Below are 14,066 nucleotides of genomic sequence, written 5' to 3'. Positions count from 1 at the left end.
AATTTAAATTTAATAAATATAATTTTATAAAATATTTTATAAATAAATTAGTAAACTATCAGTTTATATATAACTTAATTAATCTCTAAATAATATAACATTTACTTATACACTGTATAGTATAAATAATTTACCTGGTCTCACTCTAGTAACAATTAAAATTGACAAAGGTATAAATAATTTATCCATACAAAATAGGTAAATTGTGTGTGTGTACTAAATTTGTAAATGCAATAGATGATGTGGATTGTGGAGTTAAGATTAATAGTAATTAGAAATGGGTTATTTAGAGTTATTCCTCGTTTTTCTGTGTGTAACTCTCTCTCTCTTTCCATACTACAGTGTGCCATTTTAAGCAAATGCTGCGTCCTCCAACATATCCCTTTGAAATTCCGACCCTCATGGAACAACCCTTTCAACCATTGCCTCACAAACCAATCTCTTTCTTCCCAACAAAAACCCACTTTCAACTCCTTTTATCTCTTTTCATTTTTCTCCAATCCTCAAAAACCTTCCATTTTCCCCCATTGCACCAATCTTCCGAGCTCCAATTTCACTTTTTCGGTACATCAACGGGTACATTGTTAACATACATTCTTGCTTTTATTTGTAGATTTGGACACTAGCTTCCTTTTTTCTTTAAAAAAGAAGAATTGTGATTCTATATTGGTTTGATGTTCATGCATTTGCGATTTATAAAAAAAAAAGGTTTATTTTTTATTCCTATTTGTGTTGTGTAATCATGTTGTTGCAGAGGTGAAGGGGCAAAGTTGCAGGTTCATTTTAAGCGTAGAGTGCCTTGGGAATTTGTTGGTTCTTTGTCTTGAATTAATCGTGGGCGAATGCAATTATCTATGTGTCAATGGTGAATTTAATTTTTTTAAGAAGGACTTTTGTGGTTGTATCACCTTATGAATTTGCGTATTAAGACGGTAAATGATGTGTGAGAAATTGCTTTTGGTTCAAGGTTTGAAATTCCTTGTATAGGATAAGTTGCTATCCAAGGATTTTGCTTTGGGGTGACAAGAGCATAAGGATTTATCCGTGTGAATATGTGACTTGGCGATGAATAACTTTGTTTAATGTGAAGAAGGCGTTGAGGGCTCAATGCACTGCTGTAACTGGTGGTTTTGTGGAGTTTATTATTAGATCTTCCACCATGAGTAATGAGGCTCATGGCAATTCAGGTGCAGGACACAAAGAAACGGTATTTGTTGGTTCAGGTGAAAGAATCCCTTCTGATATTGATGTGGATAATGTGTGTATACTAACTGGTGAAGAATTTTCTGCTGACTTCTTGCGCGATCGGGTTGGTTTTAGGAGACTTCCTATCATAACAGATGCAGACCAGCGCCTTCCGAATAGAACAGATTTCAATATCAATAATAATTATCAGATGGTTCATGAGGATCTAAATCATGGTTTTGGATTAATAAGATCAGAGTCTGATTGTAACTCAGATATGTCAGAGTATTATGTACCAAGGGGATATGTTGCTGAGGTTGACAACAGGACTTATCCGAATAATTTTAACGTGCTCCATTTTGACCCTGGCGGTAGCAGACAAGTATCAGGTCAACTTTCCAGACAAGGTTCTGGTCACTTTTCTAGGCAAGGATCTGGTCATTTTTCTCGACAAGTCTCAGGCAAATTTACAAGACAACTCTCAGGTAAAGTTTTGGAGGGAGGTTGTTGTGATCGAGTTTATGTTGTAGATTCTCCTCAGTCAAGCCATGCATATGGAACAGCATTCTCAGAAGGTTTTTTCAATAAGATAAAATTTCTCTGTAGTTTCGGGGGAAGAATTCTTCCAAGGCCAAATGATGGGAAGCTCAGATATATGGGCGGTGAGACACGGATCATATCCATCAGGAAGAACATTACTTGGGAGGAACTTATGAGCAAGACTTCTGCAATTTGCAATCAAACTCACACTATCAGGTACCAGCTTCCTGGAGAGGACCTTGATGCTCTCATTTCCGTTTGTTCTGATGAGGATCTTCATCATATGATTGAGGAGTATGAAGAGTTAGAAAGAGCTGGAGGCTCTAACCGACTACGGATCTTTCTCATACCATTAACAGAAGCTGAGACTCCAGGCTCTAATGAAGCAAGGGTCAATCAGGCAAGTGATACTGATTATCATTATGTTGTTGCTGTAAATGGTATGCACAATCCAAGTCCACGAAGGAACCCTAGCGGGCAGAATTTGGCAAGCCCATTTGGAAACAACTCTGATTACAATAGTCCAGGTTTCCATAGGGACTCACACCCAGCTGCATTTACTTTAGAGGCCAAGGATTGCAACCCAACCACCACAAATATGCCAGGCCAGTCCCCAAAGCCTTCTCAGTTTCTAACTGCAATGCAGGTAGCAAGCAAATTTAATCAAATGCCTTCTTTATCTCCCAGCTTCCTACAACCTAAAGATCCCAAAATTTCTGATGTTCAGCATTTTATGGATCATCCATGTATTGCTGTTAATGAAAGCATTCTCCCCTTTGTCATGGAAAAAGCTCCACATGACAATTCTTTGTATACCGAAAATACCAATTATGTTGATCCAATTGCATACTATAACAATCATGGTCAAGGGCCTCCGTATGTGAATTACCATCCCATTAATCAATACACAGTGGATGCTGACCAATTCAGGAAGCCTAGTGATAATTTTCATTTTCACAGACGAACTCACAGTAATGAGTTGTTATATTCTGCAATAAGTGGTCAAAATGATATGATATTCGAGAGACCTTCGGTTACCAATGAAGGTTCATATCATTTTGACAAGATTGTCTCCCATCCGCATAAGTCAAGTTTATTGCCTGTGTGTGATGATAGAGCGGGACCTCATTATAGAATGTTACATGTTAATTCTGAATCATCACTTCTGGAAAGTGAAGAGAACCTTAAAGTCCACTTGCAGTTCCCACCCAGTGTAGAGAGAGATAAATTGATATCACCAGAAACTTCAAGTCATTTGGAAGAATGTCCATCACAGCCACGAGTTGATTGGCAGGAACATGAACCTAAGTATCATAATTTACCCATTTCAGGAATGAGTCATTGTAGAAAAGGCTTGACACATATTGGTAAAGAGAACCTGCAACATGTCGGTAAAAACAATGCTCAGTTTGATGAACAGTGCATCAACTACCAACATGGATTTTGCTCATCTTCGCCCGATCTGCAAAGCAGTGAATGCAATGTATCTGTGGCACCATTTAGCTCTTTAGAATCTCCACGCAACTGGAGGGATCAACCACATGGTGCACCATTAGACAGAACTGCTTCTGAGTTTTCCATTAGGAGCCAAGATTCGTCATTGCACAACCAATATGCAACACCAGAGGCAGACAATCGACCACTTTCCCTTGTCTCTTTTGAGTTACAGCCAATTGACTCCCATGCTAGCCAAGAGTCTGTACTGCCTATCTCTGTAAGTATCTATCTCTGTTGAAACTTTGAACTCTTAACAATAGCATGCAGATAAGAATTGTATCATTTACAAAATTGTAATTCAGTATCCGGTCATGAGTGCTTCTTCCATGAAAGAGGTTGCTATACCTCACGAGGATCCTGACTACAAAGAAGGAAGCACAGACATTAACAAAGAATCTTCCAGAAGCATCAATGATTGTAGTTCTACAGGTTTTCGGTCATGCACCCAAGTTGCTTCAAATTTAGACAAAGAGGATGAAGTTGCATCAGCATCTCCTACACAGGAAAGGGTAGATGGCCTTGTAAATACTGACAGCGAAAACATCAATAAGCCTCCTGGTGATACAACTCCTGAAACAGAAGCTGAACAGTTTGGTTTACAGGTATGGAGCTACTTATTGATGCTTGCTGTCTTTCCATCTTCAATACTATCATGATTTCATGAGTATTCAAACTTCATCTAACATAATTAGGTAAAGTATTATTTCAAATAAAAAATAAAAATATAAGTTCTTGCTTCTATTTTTGATGAAATGGTATATTGAATTTGCTTACAAATTCTTTTAGCATGAGCTTGACAATTATAAGTAGGGACTTGTTCCACCCTTAATCCAATAGTTGTCACAATTTGTTTTATCCTAATTTTCTTACTTTTACCAGCTTCAGTTGTTATTGGTGGATTAGAGCCAACTTCTTTCTTTGTGTAACCTATTTTTCAGTTGCAAAAATGCAGATTATTGAGAATATTGATCTTGAAGAATTGCAAGAGCTAGGATCTGGAACCTTTGGAACTGTTTATCTTGGAAAGTGGAGGGGAACTGATGTTGCAATTAAGAGGATTAAAAAAAGTAGTTGTTTCTCTGGTAGATTATCCGAGCAAGAACGGATGGTAAGTCTCTATAAATTATAAGAAAGTTGAATTTTTCTGGTATCCTTTCTTCATGCTACTCTTCTTATGCTTATCTTTTGAATAGTTACTTGCAAAAGTTATGGAAGGAAATATGCTGCCAAGTTTAATGAAGAATTAGATTTCATTAGCTTGAAAAATATCCATCTTACTGGCCATTAAGCTATTCACATAACCTCTTTTTTCTGATATTTATATGTTTATTGCTTTTTTTTCTCCCTGCAGACAAAAGATTTCTGGAGAGAGGCACAGATTCTATCTACTCTTCATCATCCAAACGTGGTAGCATTTTATGGGGTAGTTCCAAATGGCCCAGATGGAACATTGGCAACAGTAACAGAATACATGGTGCATGGATCGCTAAGAAATGTTCTCGTGAAGAAGGAGAGGTAAGCTAACACACATATCTGTGTCGTAAAACACTTCACACGAATTTAGAGCTTATCACTCATATATGCTTCTTGCAGAGTGCTTGATCGTCGCAAAAGGATCATGATTGCAATGGATGCAGCCTTTGGCATGGAATATTTGCATTTGAAAAATATTGTTCATTTTGACTTGAAGTGTGATAATCTACTTGTTAATCTGGGGGATCCTGAGCGACCAGTATGTAAGGTATTTTGTAACAGAAACAAGAATCTGTTTATTTATTTATTTTTGACTCCGTGGCTTTGAATGGAAAGATGTCCAAAACATTTGGTTTGTAACTGCACGTTTTATTTATAATTTTCGAAGACATTATTAGGCTTTCTTATTCTTTTTTCATTTTCATCTGTTTTGTAGTTTACGTTTTCCTAGATATACGTTCTTCATTTTCATATAGGAACAAATGTGTTCTGTTGAACTGAACTCCTTGGTGGTTTTTCCAATCAATAGGTTTCAGATTTTGGCCTATCAAGAATTAAACGCAACACACTTATTTCGGGTGGTGTCAGAGGAACCCTTCCTTGGATGGCACCGGAATTGCTAGATGGTAACAATCGGGTATCTGAAAAGGTTTGAAACTTCGTCTTGGTGTTTCTATCTCCTTTTTTGGTTGACAAAAATATGACCAATCACATACTGGTGAAGAGATTGCTTGTAAGTGCACTCTTGAAGATTACTTTTCCCTTCTTGCTTTCTGCAGGTTGATGTTTTCTCATTTGGCATTGCAATGTGGGAGATCTTAACTGGGGAAGAGCCATATGCTAACATGCACTGTGGTGCTATAATTGGTAAGAATTTCATGTTTAACTTGAGATCCATCTTTCGTTGGAGTTTTTATTACCGAATTCCTCTGGAGTCTGGAGCCTTGTCTATTTTGTCACACCTATCAAATTATCATTGTTAGCAATGTTTGAAGTAGAAATGCCAATATAATCTGCCAAAATTAGCCAATAGCACAATACTATTCTTATTTTAGATGTCACCACATCATTCTCTTTCTAGCGTAAACCATTAGTATACAAAATCTATTTTATCTACCAGTGTTGGATTAGTGGAGTAGTAGACATACTTCCCCCTCCCAGTAGTTTCAAGTTCAAGTTATATATACACCTATGTGCATGTTACATGTGATTTTCTAGCTGCATGTGGTGTGATCAATCAGCATGTTGCTTCATCATTGAACCATTCTGTCACTTAGAAAATAAATAAAAAAAAAGTTTTGCAAAGCCTTGTTTGAATTCTGATGGAGAGTTTTGTTTATTACAAATCATTTAATGAAGGAGGAATTGTCAATAATACGCTCAGGCCTTCTATTCCGAAACGCTGCGATTCCGAGTGGAAGAAGCTTATGGAAGAGTGCTGGAATCCTGACCCTGAAGTCAGGCCATCCTTTACAGAAATAAAAAATAGGCTTCGAAGCATGTCAGTTGCACTTCAAAATAAGCGGCATATCCGATGAAAACTCGAATTTCGTTCTTGATGATGATTGTAGCTGTGACAGAAAAGATGGGAAAAAAAAAAAAAACTGTTTATATCAGTTAGCATTGTTTGTATAGCAATCATAGTGTATATATTTAATATGAAAATGAGCAAAAAAAGACCATTTACATGGCAAGCATTTTTGTGATAAATAGCTTCACGTTATGCAATCAAAGCTTTTGTTAAAAAAAATATAAGAGTGAGTGTAGATATTGAACAGACACATTTAGTGTCAGCGGCCAATATCATGCAAAGTGGCTGGAATTTCTATATGACAAAATTTGATGGATATGTATAGTATTACATTGGTTCCTATATCAACAGTGACAATCTCATCATTTAAAAAAATTAAATAAATCACAATCTCATTCATTTTATGAAATAACGTTCTTATTGCATACTCTTTTCCTTTTTTTTTTTCCTTTCTTAGTAATAACTTGGAGTTGTGAGAATATTAGTAATACTATTTGACTATTTGTCTTTAATTGTATATCATTTTTTCAAAATAAAATATTATAGGTAAAATTCAGATATAGTTAACTTCATGATGATTGAGAGTCGTTAAATAATAATTTAGTCAAATCTGTCAAATCATTTAATGACTTTCAACTATTAACTTCGTATAAAGTTAACTGTATTTGAGTTTTCACCATTTTTATATCTTGTCAATTTCATTTGTTTACAAGTTTAAAAGTTTTACTTAATTAATTTTGTCAAAATATACTTTTCTTTTCCCGCGAAGAAAGAAACGAAGGGTAGCATAGTAAAACCACTTCATATTTTTTTTTTGGCGCGAAATAAAATTTTCGAATCATAGAAAACGATATATCCATTCCTTTCCCCGGGAAAAAAAATTTCACCACTTCCACAGTAAACAAAAGGTCAAAAAACAAATTCCGTTGATGCATTTCACATATTCACTGATTCAAATTCTGAAGCTGCGAAAGAAAGAATGAACTCGAAGTCGAAGAAACCCGCATCCACATCGATTAGGGTTTTCGGACAGCGATCCATAGATTCAACTTTCCATTCTCTCCCATCCAATCCGTAAGTTACATAATGACATTTTCTTCTTCTTGTTGATGATATTCTTAGGTGTGAGAAGGAACTTGATGAATTCACGGTGAAATTAATTAATTAATTGTTGGTGAAAGAACCAGCTTTAATGATTCTGAAAGAAATGCGAGGAATGAATTAGGTTCACGAAAGAGCCAGAACGCGCATGTTTCTCTCTCCAACTTCCTAGACCGGAAGCTGCCAAAATCTTCTTCCATTCTTTCCCAAACAGTTCAGGTCATTTTCTATCATCATCGTTTTCTTTTTTTTTTTTTTTCCTTTTTCCTTCCAGTTTTAATTTTATGGATAGTCCTTTGATAGCTTCATTTTTATTTTCTTTTATTTGATTTTATTTTTGTTTTTTTGGCATGAGTACTAGTATCCAAAGTTTAGCTTTGATTAACAGTTTACCAGCCACCAAAATAAAAAGACAAAAAAGAGAATCACCAACTGAGTTGACCTCAGAAACTCACTTATTTTTAATTGCTTATTTAGTGTGTCCGTTGAAATTGGGAGTTTCATGTTTAAATAGTAGGGATTTGAAGTGGACTTTAACTGATAGTGTTATCAATTACAGTCTCGCCAGTTCTCCAACCATAAACTTGAAATTCTACTTATTTAGACACAAAGTTTCCAATGTCTGTAGACATGGTATATAAATAAGTACAAATAACTCAACTCTTTCCGTAACAAGTGTTCTTCCTAAAATTGCATAATACAGGTTTGTCAAAGAAAGTTAAAGCATGGCAGTTGATTTATTCATTTTTTAAATCGTAAACCATGTTTGTTTTTCTGATGCTATTCTCTTATCTTATCTTATTATTATTTTGAAAAATAAGGGCAAGTCAACACCTTTTCTGTCACCTCTGGGTCTAAGAATACCCACGGTGGAGCAGACGATTCCTGTAGTTGAAGAAAAGAGGTGTGGTAATGCCAATGACCAAAGGGTTTTTGAAAGGTTCAAGCAAACTGAAGAAAAGGAAGACTTTGTGGGTTTTCTTTGTGCTGATGAATTAGAAAATTCAGTTTCAGTGGCAGATGAAAGTCAGGAGTCAAGGAAAAGGAAAAATCCATTTGAAGGTTTGTCTTCCTAAACATCCTAATAAATATGAGCATAGCACTCTTATTGACTGGCTTGAAGTTTCAAACCATCATTAAGGCAAACAATTCAATTCCGTAATGTTATTCCACTTTCTTAACTTGTTATTGACTTATTGCCCACCAGCTTCTTTTGCATAAAGTAGTGATTAATGTCTTAATAAGATGTGATGTTCTGTATTTGGTTGCTTGAAATTTTGTATAAATAATTTATTGTGACAATCTCTTTGAATTCATATGGAACACAAATAGCATAATTTCATTTTTCATGGGCTTCCTTTGATTTTGTTGAGGGCCTTATCCTGGTTTTAGTTTCATGTTTCTTGATAAGAACTTTGTTAGTTGGCAACCAATTCTGACTAACAAATTAGAGGACAAAAATGTCTCTTTCACGGGTCAGATGTACAGTAATTTGGTCTTATTTAAGGAAGGCTGTCTATTACCAGTACACCTTTTCTTAGTGGCTAGCATGACATTATCTTATGGTAAAACCCTAAACATGACATTAATATGACATCTAAATCACCTAATTAACTGCGTTTGGTTATATGCACATATTTTTAAACCAGTTTTACCCATATGATTTCAGTGTTCTAGGTTAATTGAATGGTCAGAAATTAGAAATATGAAGAGAAATATATGCCACCTTGCTCTGTTTGCTTTTATTAGAAGCACTGCCATGAAAAGATGACTAAGCCACTATAAAGTATCCAAGTGAAAAGTCAAATATTTGTAGAACTCTTGATCAAATAAGGACATGCTAAACTGCTAGTACTTTTTCTTTCCTCCTAAGGAAATGTTTGGTTGGACGGAATAAATAGATCCGAGATTTTCGTGGATGCGTTTATGTAATTTTAAAGTTTTCCTGTTTTAATAATTAATAGCAATTTTGTTTGCTCTCAATACTTTACTTAGCTCTGTATGTTAACAGGTGGAATTCAGAGCCAAACTGTTCGAAATAATGTAGTGGTTCTTGGAGGTGAATCAAAGTTCAAGCAGAAGGGACAGAAAGCACAAATTGAAATTAATTCTAGCAACAAAAAGCCAAAACCTCTCTATAATCACTGTATGATTTTCACAAGTGCATGTTAATATATTGAATTTAGAAAAATATGTTTGAAATATATTGTATTCATACTATTCACATTTTTTTATGAGCAGATGCAAATGGTCGCGGCTGGTGGGACTATGACATGGAAGGTGTTGACAATGAGGAATTAGGTTTCAGTGAAGTATGGGAAGGAGTTGGATCCACCACACTTGGAGGTATAGTAGATTGGCATTAATTTTATGTATGTGTATGTAAGTTTATGTCCACTATCCCTAGCTTAACTTTACATTTGACATTATCTGTAGAGTGAAAAAAAAAATACCTTTGACATCAATGCATTGATTCAAGTTATACTTCATTGAAATGACTATGTAACTCAAAGTGGAGCAATATTTGTACGCTCTTAGAATGTATTTAATGTGATATATGAACATTTATAATTATTTATTACTTATTATATATATAATTTTTAAATATTATAATTGAAAGTAAATCATTATAATGTTTGTAGAACATGTATACTTTTTTTTTTGGTAGAAGTATCTGTTGTTTAAGGCTGAGTTTGTTAAAGCTTTTTCAGGAGGTTATTTTGCGTTTGGTAAATTAAAAAGCCCAAATGCTTGTGCTTAAGGCTTTTAAAAGTTAGGGGTGCTTTTGAAAGCACCTAGGAGGGAGCTTTTCAAAGCTGGCTTATGCTTACCAAATTTTTTTCATTTTCCCGCACATATTTCTTGCTATTATATTGCCATTGAAATTCTCATATATTTCTAACTTTTCGTCCTAACCTTCACAAATTCTAACACAATCTTCATATATTTTTTATTTTTCAACCTAATCTTCATATATTTTTTTATTTTTTATTTTTAGTGATAATATTTAGGATAAAATAAATTTTTTCAACTTTTAAAAACTGTTTTACCAAACATAATTGTGGTGCTTGTACTTATTAAAAGTCATTTTTAATTTGATTTTACCAAACGCAAGTGCTGTAGCTTTTAAAAAGTTATCTTTTAAAAGACAGCTTTTATAAGCTACTTTTAAAAAGTAAAAGTTTTACCAAACCAAACTTAAATAAGATAAATAAAGTTACTTTTAGTTGTTAATACTTACAGTATACTGATATAATTGTATAATTTTGTTCAAATTGTTTCAAAATATGTTTTGTTGCATGAAAAAGGTTCGAAAACAAAAATAAACGTGTAGATTGTACAATCTTATTTTCATTCCTAACTGCAAAGCCAGATGGGCATAAAAATAAAAAGTAAACAAGTTTAGCAAACTTTACTTGGATTAAGGAAATTTGCAATATATTGAGTTGTTAGCCATCTCTTTCCAGTCCAAAAACAAAAGCATCTTTTTATCTCTTTAAGATAAAGTAGATTATAAAGGATCTATCAAGAAAATAAAGGATCCATCAAAGTTCAAAAGTTGAGATCCCTAATTCTATATGCAAGGTAGTTTTGGACATAAGGCTTTAACTAACCTTCCCCTAGTTTATTTCGAGATTCCTAATTTGTCTCCAATTGCTAAACCCTAATTCCTAATGTTTCCTTTTTAAGTAGTTTTAATTATCAAAATTTTTTGTATTCACTCGAGAAAAGAAACATTTACAATAGTTAGGGGTGTTTGCATATATGATTAGATATGACTAAAATTTTGATTTGATCCGCATTAAACTCATCAAATTGGATTAAATATTTGCACTTTTTATGTTTGAACCGATTTGGTCTGCACATTTGCGAAAATGTGTGGATCAGATATATCTACAAAATAAAAAATATCAAAAAAACTTATTTTTATGAAAAAGGTCAACAAAATCTATTGTTTCACTCTAATGAAATTCTTTTTTTTAACACTTTTAAACATGTTTATTTCTAAAATATTAATAAATTAATTTTTTTAAATAATAAAAATAAAATAATACAACATATATGAATAATAATTATTAATTAAAATAAATTATAAAAAATATATTATTTGATGCAGATATGTGGATATACGGATTGGATTTGTGAATATAGATGTGATATCTATTATCTGATTCGATTAGAGTGCAGAATCAATTGGATCTAATCATGTGGATCTAATTATTGCGAATCGGATATGGATAAATATTACGAATTTGCATATATAATCCGATCTCATTTATGAATACTCCTAATTTCTTTGGTAGATGACTACTATTTTATATATTTCATTTAAAACATTAGTGGACTAATTTAGCTTATAGCTAATTTTCTATTTCATGATTACTACATAGTAAATACTGAAAGATTAATAGGTAGTTATGTGTTTAATTGTTTATTAATATTTTTTATTAAGGGCATAGCTAATATACATATCTTAAACAGTTTTAAGATTATTCGGCTGTTTCGCAAATTTTTTAAAAGATAGAATTTAAATTTTGTTATCTTTTTTGGGTATATATACGTGTTCAATCCGACTAATTTTGTATACGTTCACAAACTATTTTAACTATTTGCCTTTCAACCAAGTCTACCCCTAATATATTCTTCCGTTGATAATAATCATGGATATTCCTTCTAACGAAGATATAGTGGGGGTCTCAAATGATGCTACCAACACACAGAATATGTCACTGGACTGTGATTTTATCAAAGTTGATTTTGGTGATCAACTTGGAACTACAATTCCTAGTGCAAAGGTAATCCTTAATGGTTATTTAATATCTAGTATAACGTATTACGAGTAATTTAAACTTTAATTTTTTCTTGTTTTCTACAGGATGACCAAGTTATTAATGACGATGTTATTCAAAGCGAGGATCTAAATAAAGTTCAAGAATTGTCTAGTAAAGTGGATAAGGTCCTCTCTAACATGGAGGTAATTTGATGTGACAAACAGTAACTAATATATATTACGTAAAATAATTTAGATATTATAACCTTTTTACCATTCTTTTTTGCAGTTAATGAAAATTGTAAACATGGCTCGGGACGAAATAATTGATAAAATCTTTGAATCTGTAAGTCGCATTGAGACAATGATATCACAACTCAGTCTGAACAATGATTCAGTAACTCCGACCAAGTTCTCTGTACAAAACAGACATCCAATCTCAAGATTGAAGGCTAAGTGTTCGGCTATTGATATTGATACGGCTATATCAGACGATGATGATGATCTTACTGTACTGGATCATACGTCTTTCACCTACGATGATCCGTTCCACATCAAGCTCAATATGGACAAACCAGTATCTCCAACTATAAGATCCGCATCAAAAAAGAAAAATATGTCAAAGGTATAGATATGTGTAGTAAAATTTCATAACTCTTATTATTTGATATTCTTAACATGATAATATTAATATACTGTCTCTATTTTTTTCCTTAGGGTAAGAGCATTATGGGGACGCAGAAAAAATTACCGTTCACTCACCCAGGCGGAATTAGAAAGCCAAAGATTGAGCCCAAATCAGTCAATAAATCGAAGGCGTCTTATGCACTGAGCCAACCCACAAAAGACTATAGAAGACCTGTTTATTTCTTTTCCATTACCAACGTAATTACCACTTAAATTATCTAGTTACTTATGGGCACGGCTAATTATTACGTTTAGTGATGAATTGCTAATACTTTTGTATTAAAATTTGTAGTCAATGCAGTGTCAATTTAAGCCAACTCCAACCATGCGTCTCTTGGAAGATCAGATAAAGGCCTGTGCATATATATTTTCAGCATCGCTAGATCCATCGTAAGTTAACTCAATATTATCTTTGTTGTCGATGAATGAGGGCCAGTCTAATGAGTTTCGGTTTTTATTTGATACAGTGAAGAGCTTGTCGTAACAGATACAATCAGAGCAACTAGATCAGACTTTGAACATTTCATACCTGGCAGACCCATTACTGATAAGGTACACAAGTAATCTACTAGTTAATCTACGTTTGGTTCTGGGCATAATCTCGTAATATATTTGGATTGTGATCCAGATTTTTGAATTAGCGGCATTGAACTGCACTGATAATCAATCTGATGTAAGTTTCAAGACAACATGGCAACTTCCACCGAGATTTGCGGTATGTTCTATAACCCCTGAAAAGATAAGTTCATTTATCTTTCGTAACAAATGTAATGCTAATATAGAACTATACTTCTTTATCATGTACTAAAGACTATATTGGTTTGCATTAATGAACTAGGTGGATGTCTTCAACAAGAAAGATTTAAAGAAGAAGATGGAAGACTACATTTATAAATTTATGCAAGCTGATTTAAAATTTGTAAGAATTTTTTCGTAAGATTCATTGTTGGATACAGTTTTTCATTATCAGCATACATAACCGAGGGGCAAATTTTTATGGTTTAGATATATGTTCCTATTCAAGAGGATGACCACTGGTATCTAATGGTAATATCGGTTTGCGAGCATACAATCTATCACATGGACACCCATTTTAATGATGACAGAATTCGTCATCGTGAACGTGTTATGAAGACACTAGTAAGTCCGTGGAAAATTTTATATAAGCTTATTAGATCTTATTTTGTTTTTTATAATTTAACCAGTGAATTGAAATCAGGCACACGTACTGGAGCAAGTCATCACGTCGTACTTTTACAAGGATGATGGCATTCAAGAGTA

General features: G+C 33.6%; 2 protein-coding genes across 3 annotated transcripts; both read left to right on the top strand.

The window, feature by feature from the left end:
- LOC107619554 lies at positions 302-6,445 on the top strand. The gene is made up of 9 exons (XM_016321844.2): positions 302-576; positions 755-3,439; positions 3,525-3,824; positions 4,175-4,330; positions 4,574-4,737; positions 4,816-4,963; positions 5,225-5,344; positions 5,475-5,562; positions 6,055-6,445. Exons 2-9 carry the CDS (start codon positions 1,160-1,162, stop codon positions 6,231-6,233), a joined length of 3,435 nt encoding a protein of 1,144 aa, XP_016177330.1. The 5' UTR covers positions 302-576; positions 755-1,159; the 3' UTR covers positions 6,234-6,445.
- On the top strand, positions 7,093-9,802 carry LOC107616618. 2 transcript variants are annotated; one of them, XM_016318573.2, is made up of 5 exons: positions 7,093-7,300; positions 7,414-7,546; positions 8,149-8,389; positions 9,339-9,473; positions 9,569-9,802. In XM_016318573.2, exons 1-5 carry the CDS (start codon positions 7,206-7,208, stop codon positions 9,691-9,693), a joined length of 729 nt encoding a protein of 242 aa, XP_016174059.1. In that variant the 5' UTR covers positions 7,093-7,205; the 3' UTR covers positions 9,694-9,802. The 2 variants fall into 2 exon arrangements, with proteins under 2 accessions (XP_016174059.1, XP_016174057.1); XM_016318571.2 differs by having other exon boundaries at positions 7,098-7,300; positions 7,408-7,546.

The sequence above is a fragment of the Arachis ipaensis genome, chromosome B09, assembly GCF_000816755.2.
Source record: "Arachis ipaensis cultivar K30076 chromosome B09, Araip1.1, whole genome shotgun sequence".
Taxonomy (NCBI): domain Eukaryota; kingdom Viridiplantae; phylum Streptophyta; class Magnoliopsida; order Fabales; family Fabaceae; genus Arachis; species Arachis ipaensis.
The sequence above is the reverse complement of the archived record's forward strand: the minus strand, read 5'-3'. Positions and strand labels throughout refer to the sequence as shown.

Coding starts and splice junctions, on each gene's coding strand:
- LOC107619554 (XM_016321844.2), top strand. CDS start 1,160: ATGAGTAATGAGGCTCATGGCAATTCAGGTGCAGGACACAAAGAAACG. Junction 3,440..3,524: donor AGTCTGTACTGCCTATCTCT/GTAAGTATCTAT, acceptor ATTGTAATTCAG/TATCCGGTCATGAGTGCTTC. Junction 5,563..6,054: donor GCACTGTGGTGCTATAATTG/GTAAGAATTTCA, acceptor CATTTAATGAAG/GAGGAATTGTCAATAATACG.
- LOC107616618 (XM_016318571.2), top strand. CDS start 7,206: ATGAACTCGAAGTCGAAGAAACCCGCATCCACATCGATTAGGGTTTTC. Junction 7,301..7,407: donor CATTCTCTCCCATCCAATCC/GTAAGTTACATA, acceptor TGTTGGTGAAAG/AACCAGCTTTAATGATTCTG. Junction 9,474..9,568: donor AAAACCTCTCTATAATCACT/GTATGATTTTCA, acceptor TTTTATGAGCAG/ATGCAAATGGTCGCGGCTGG.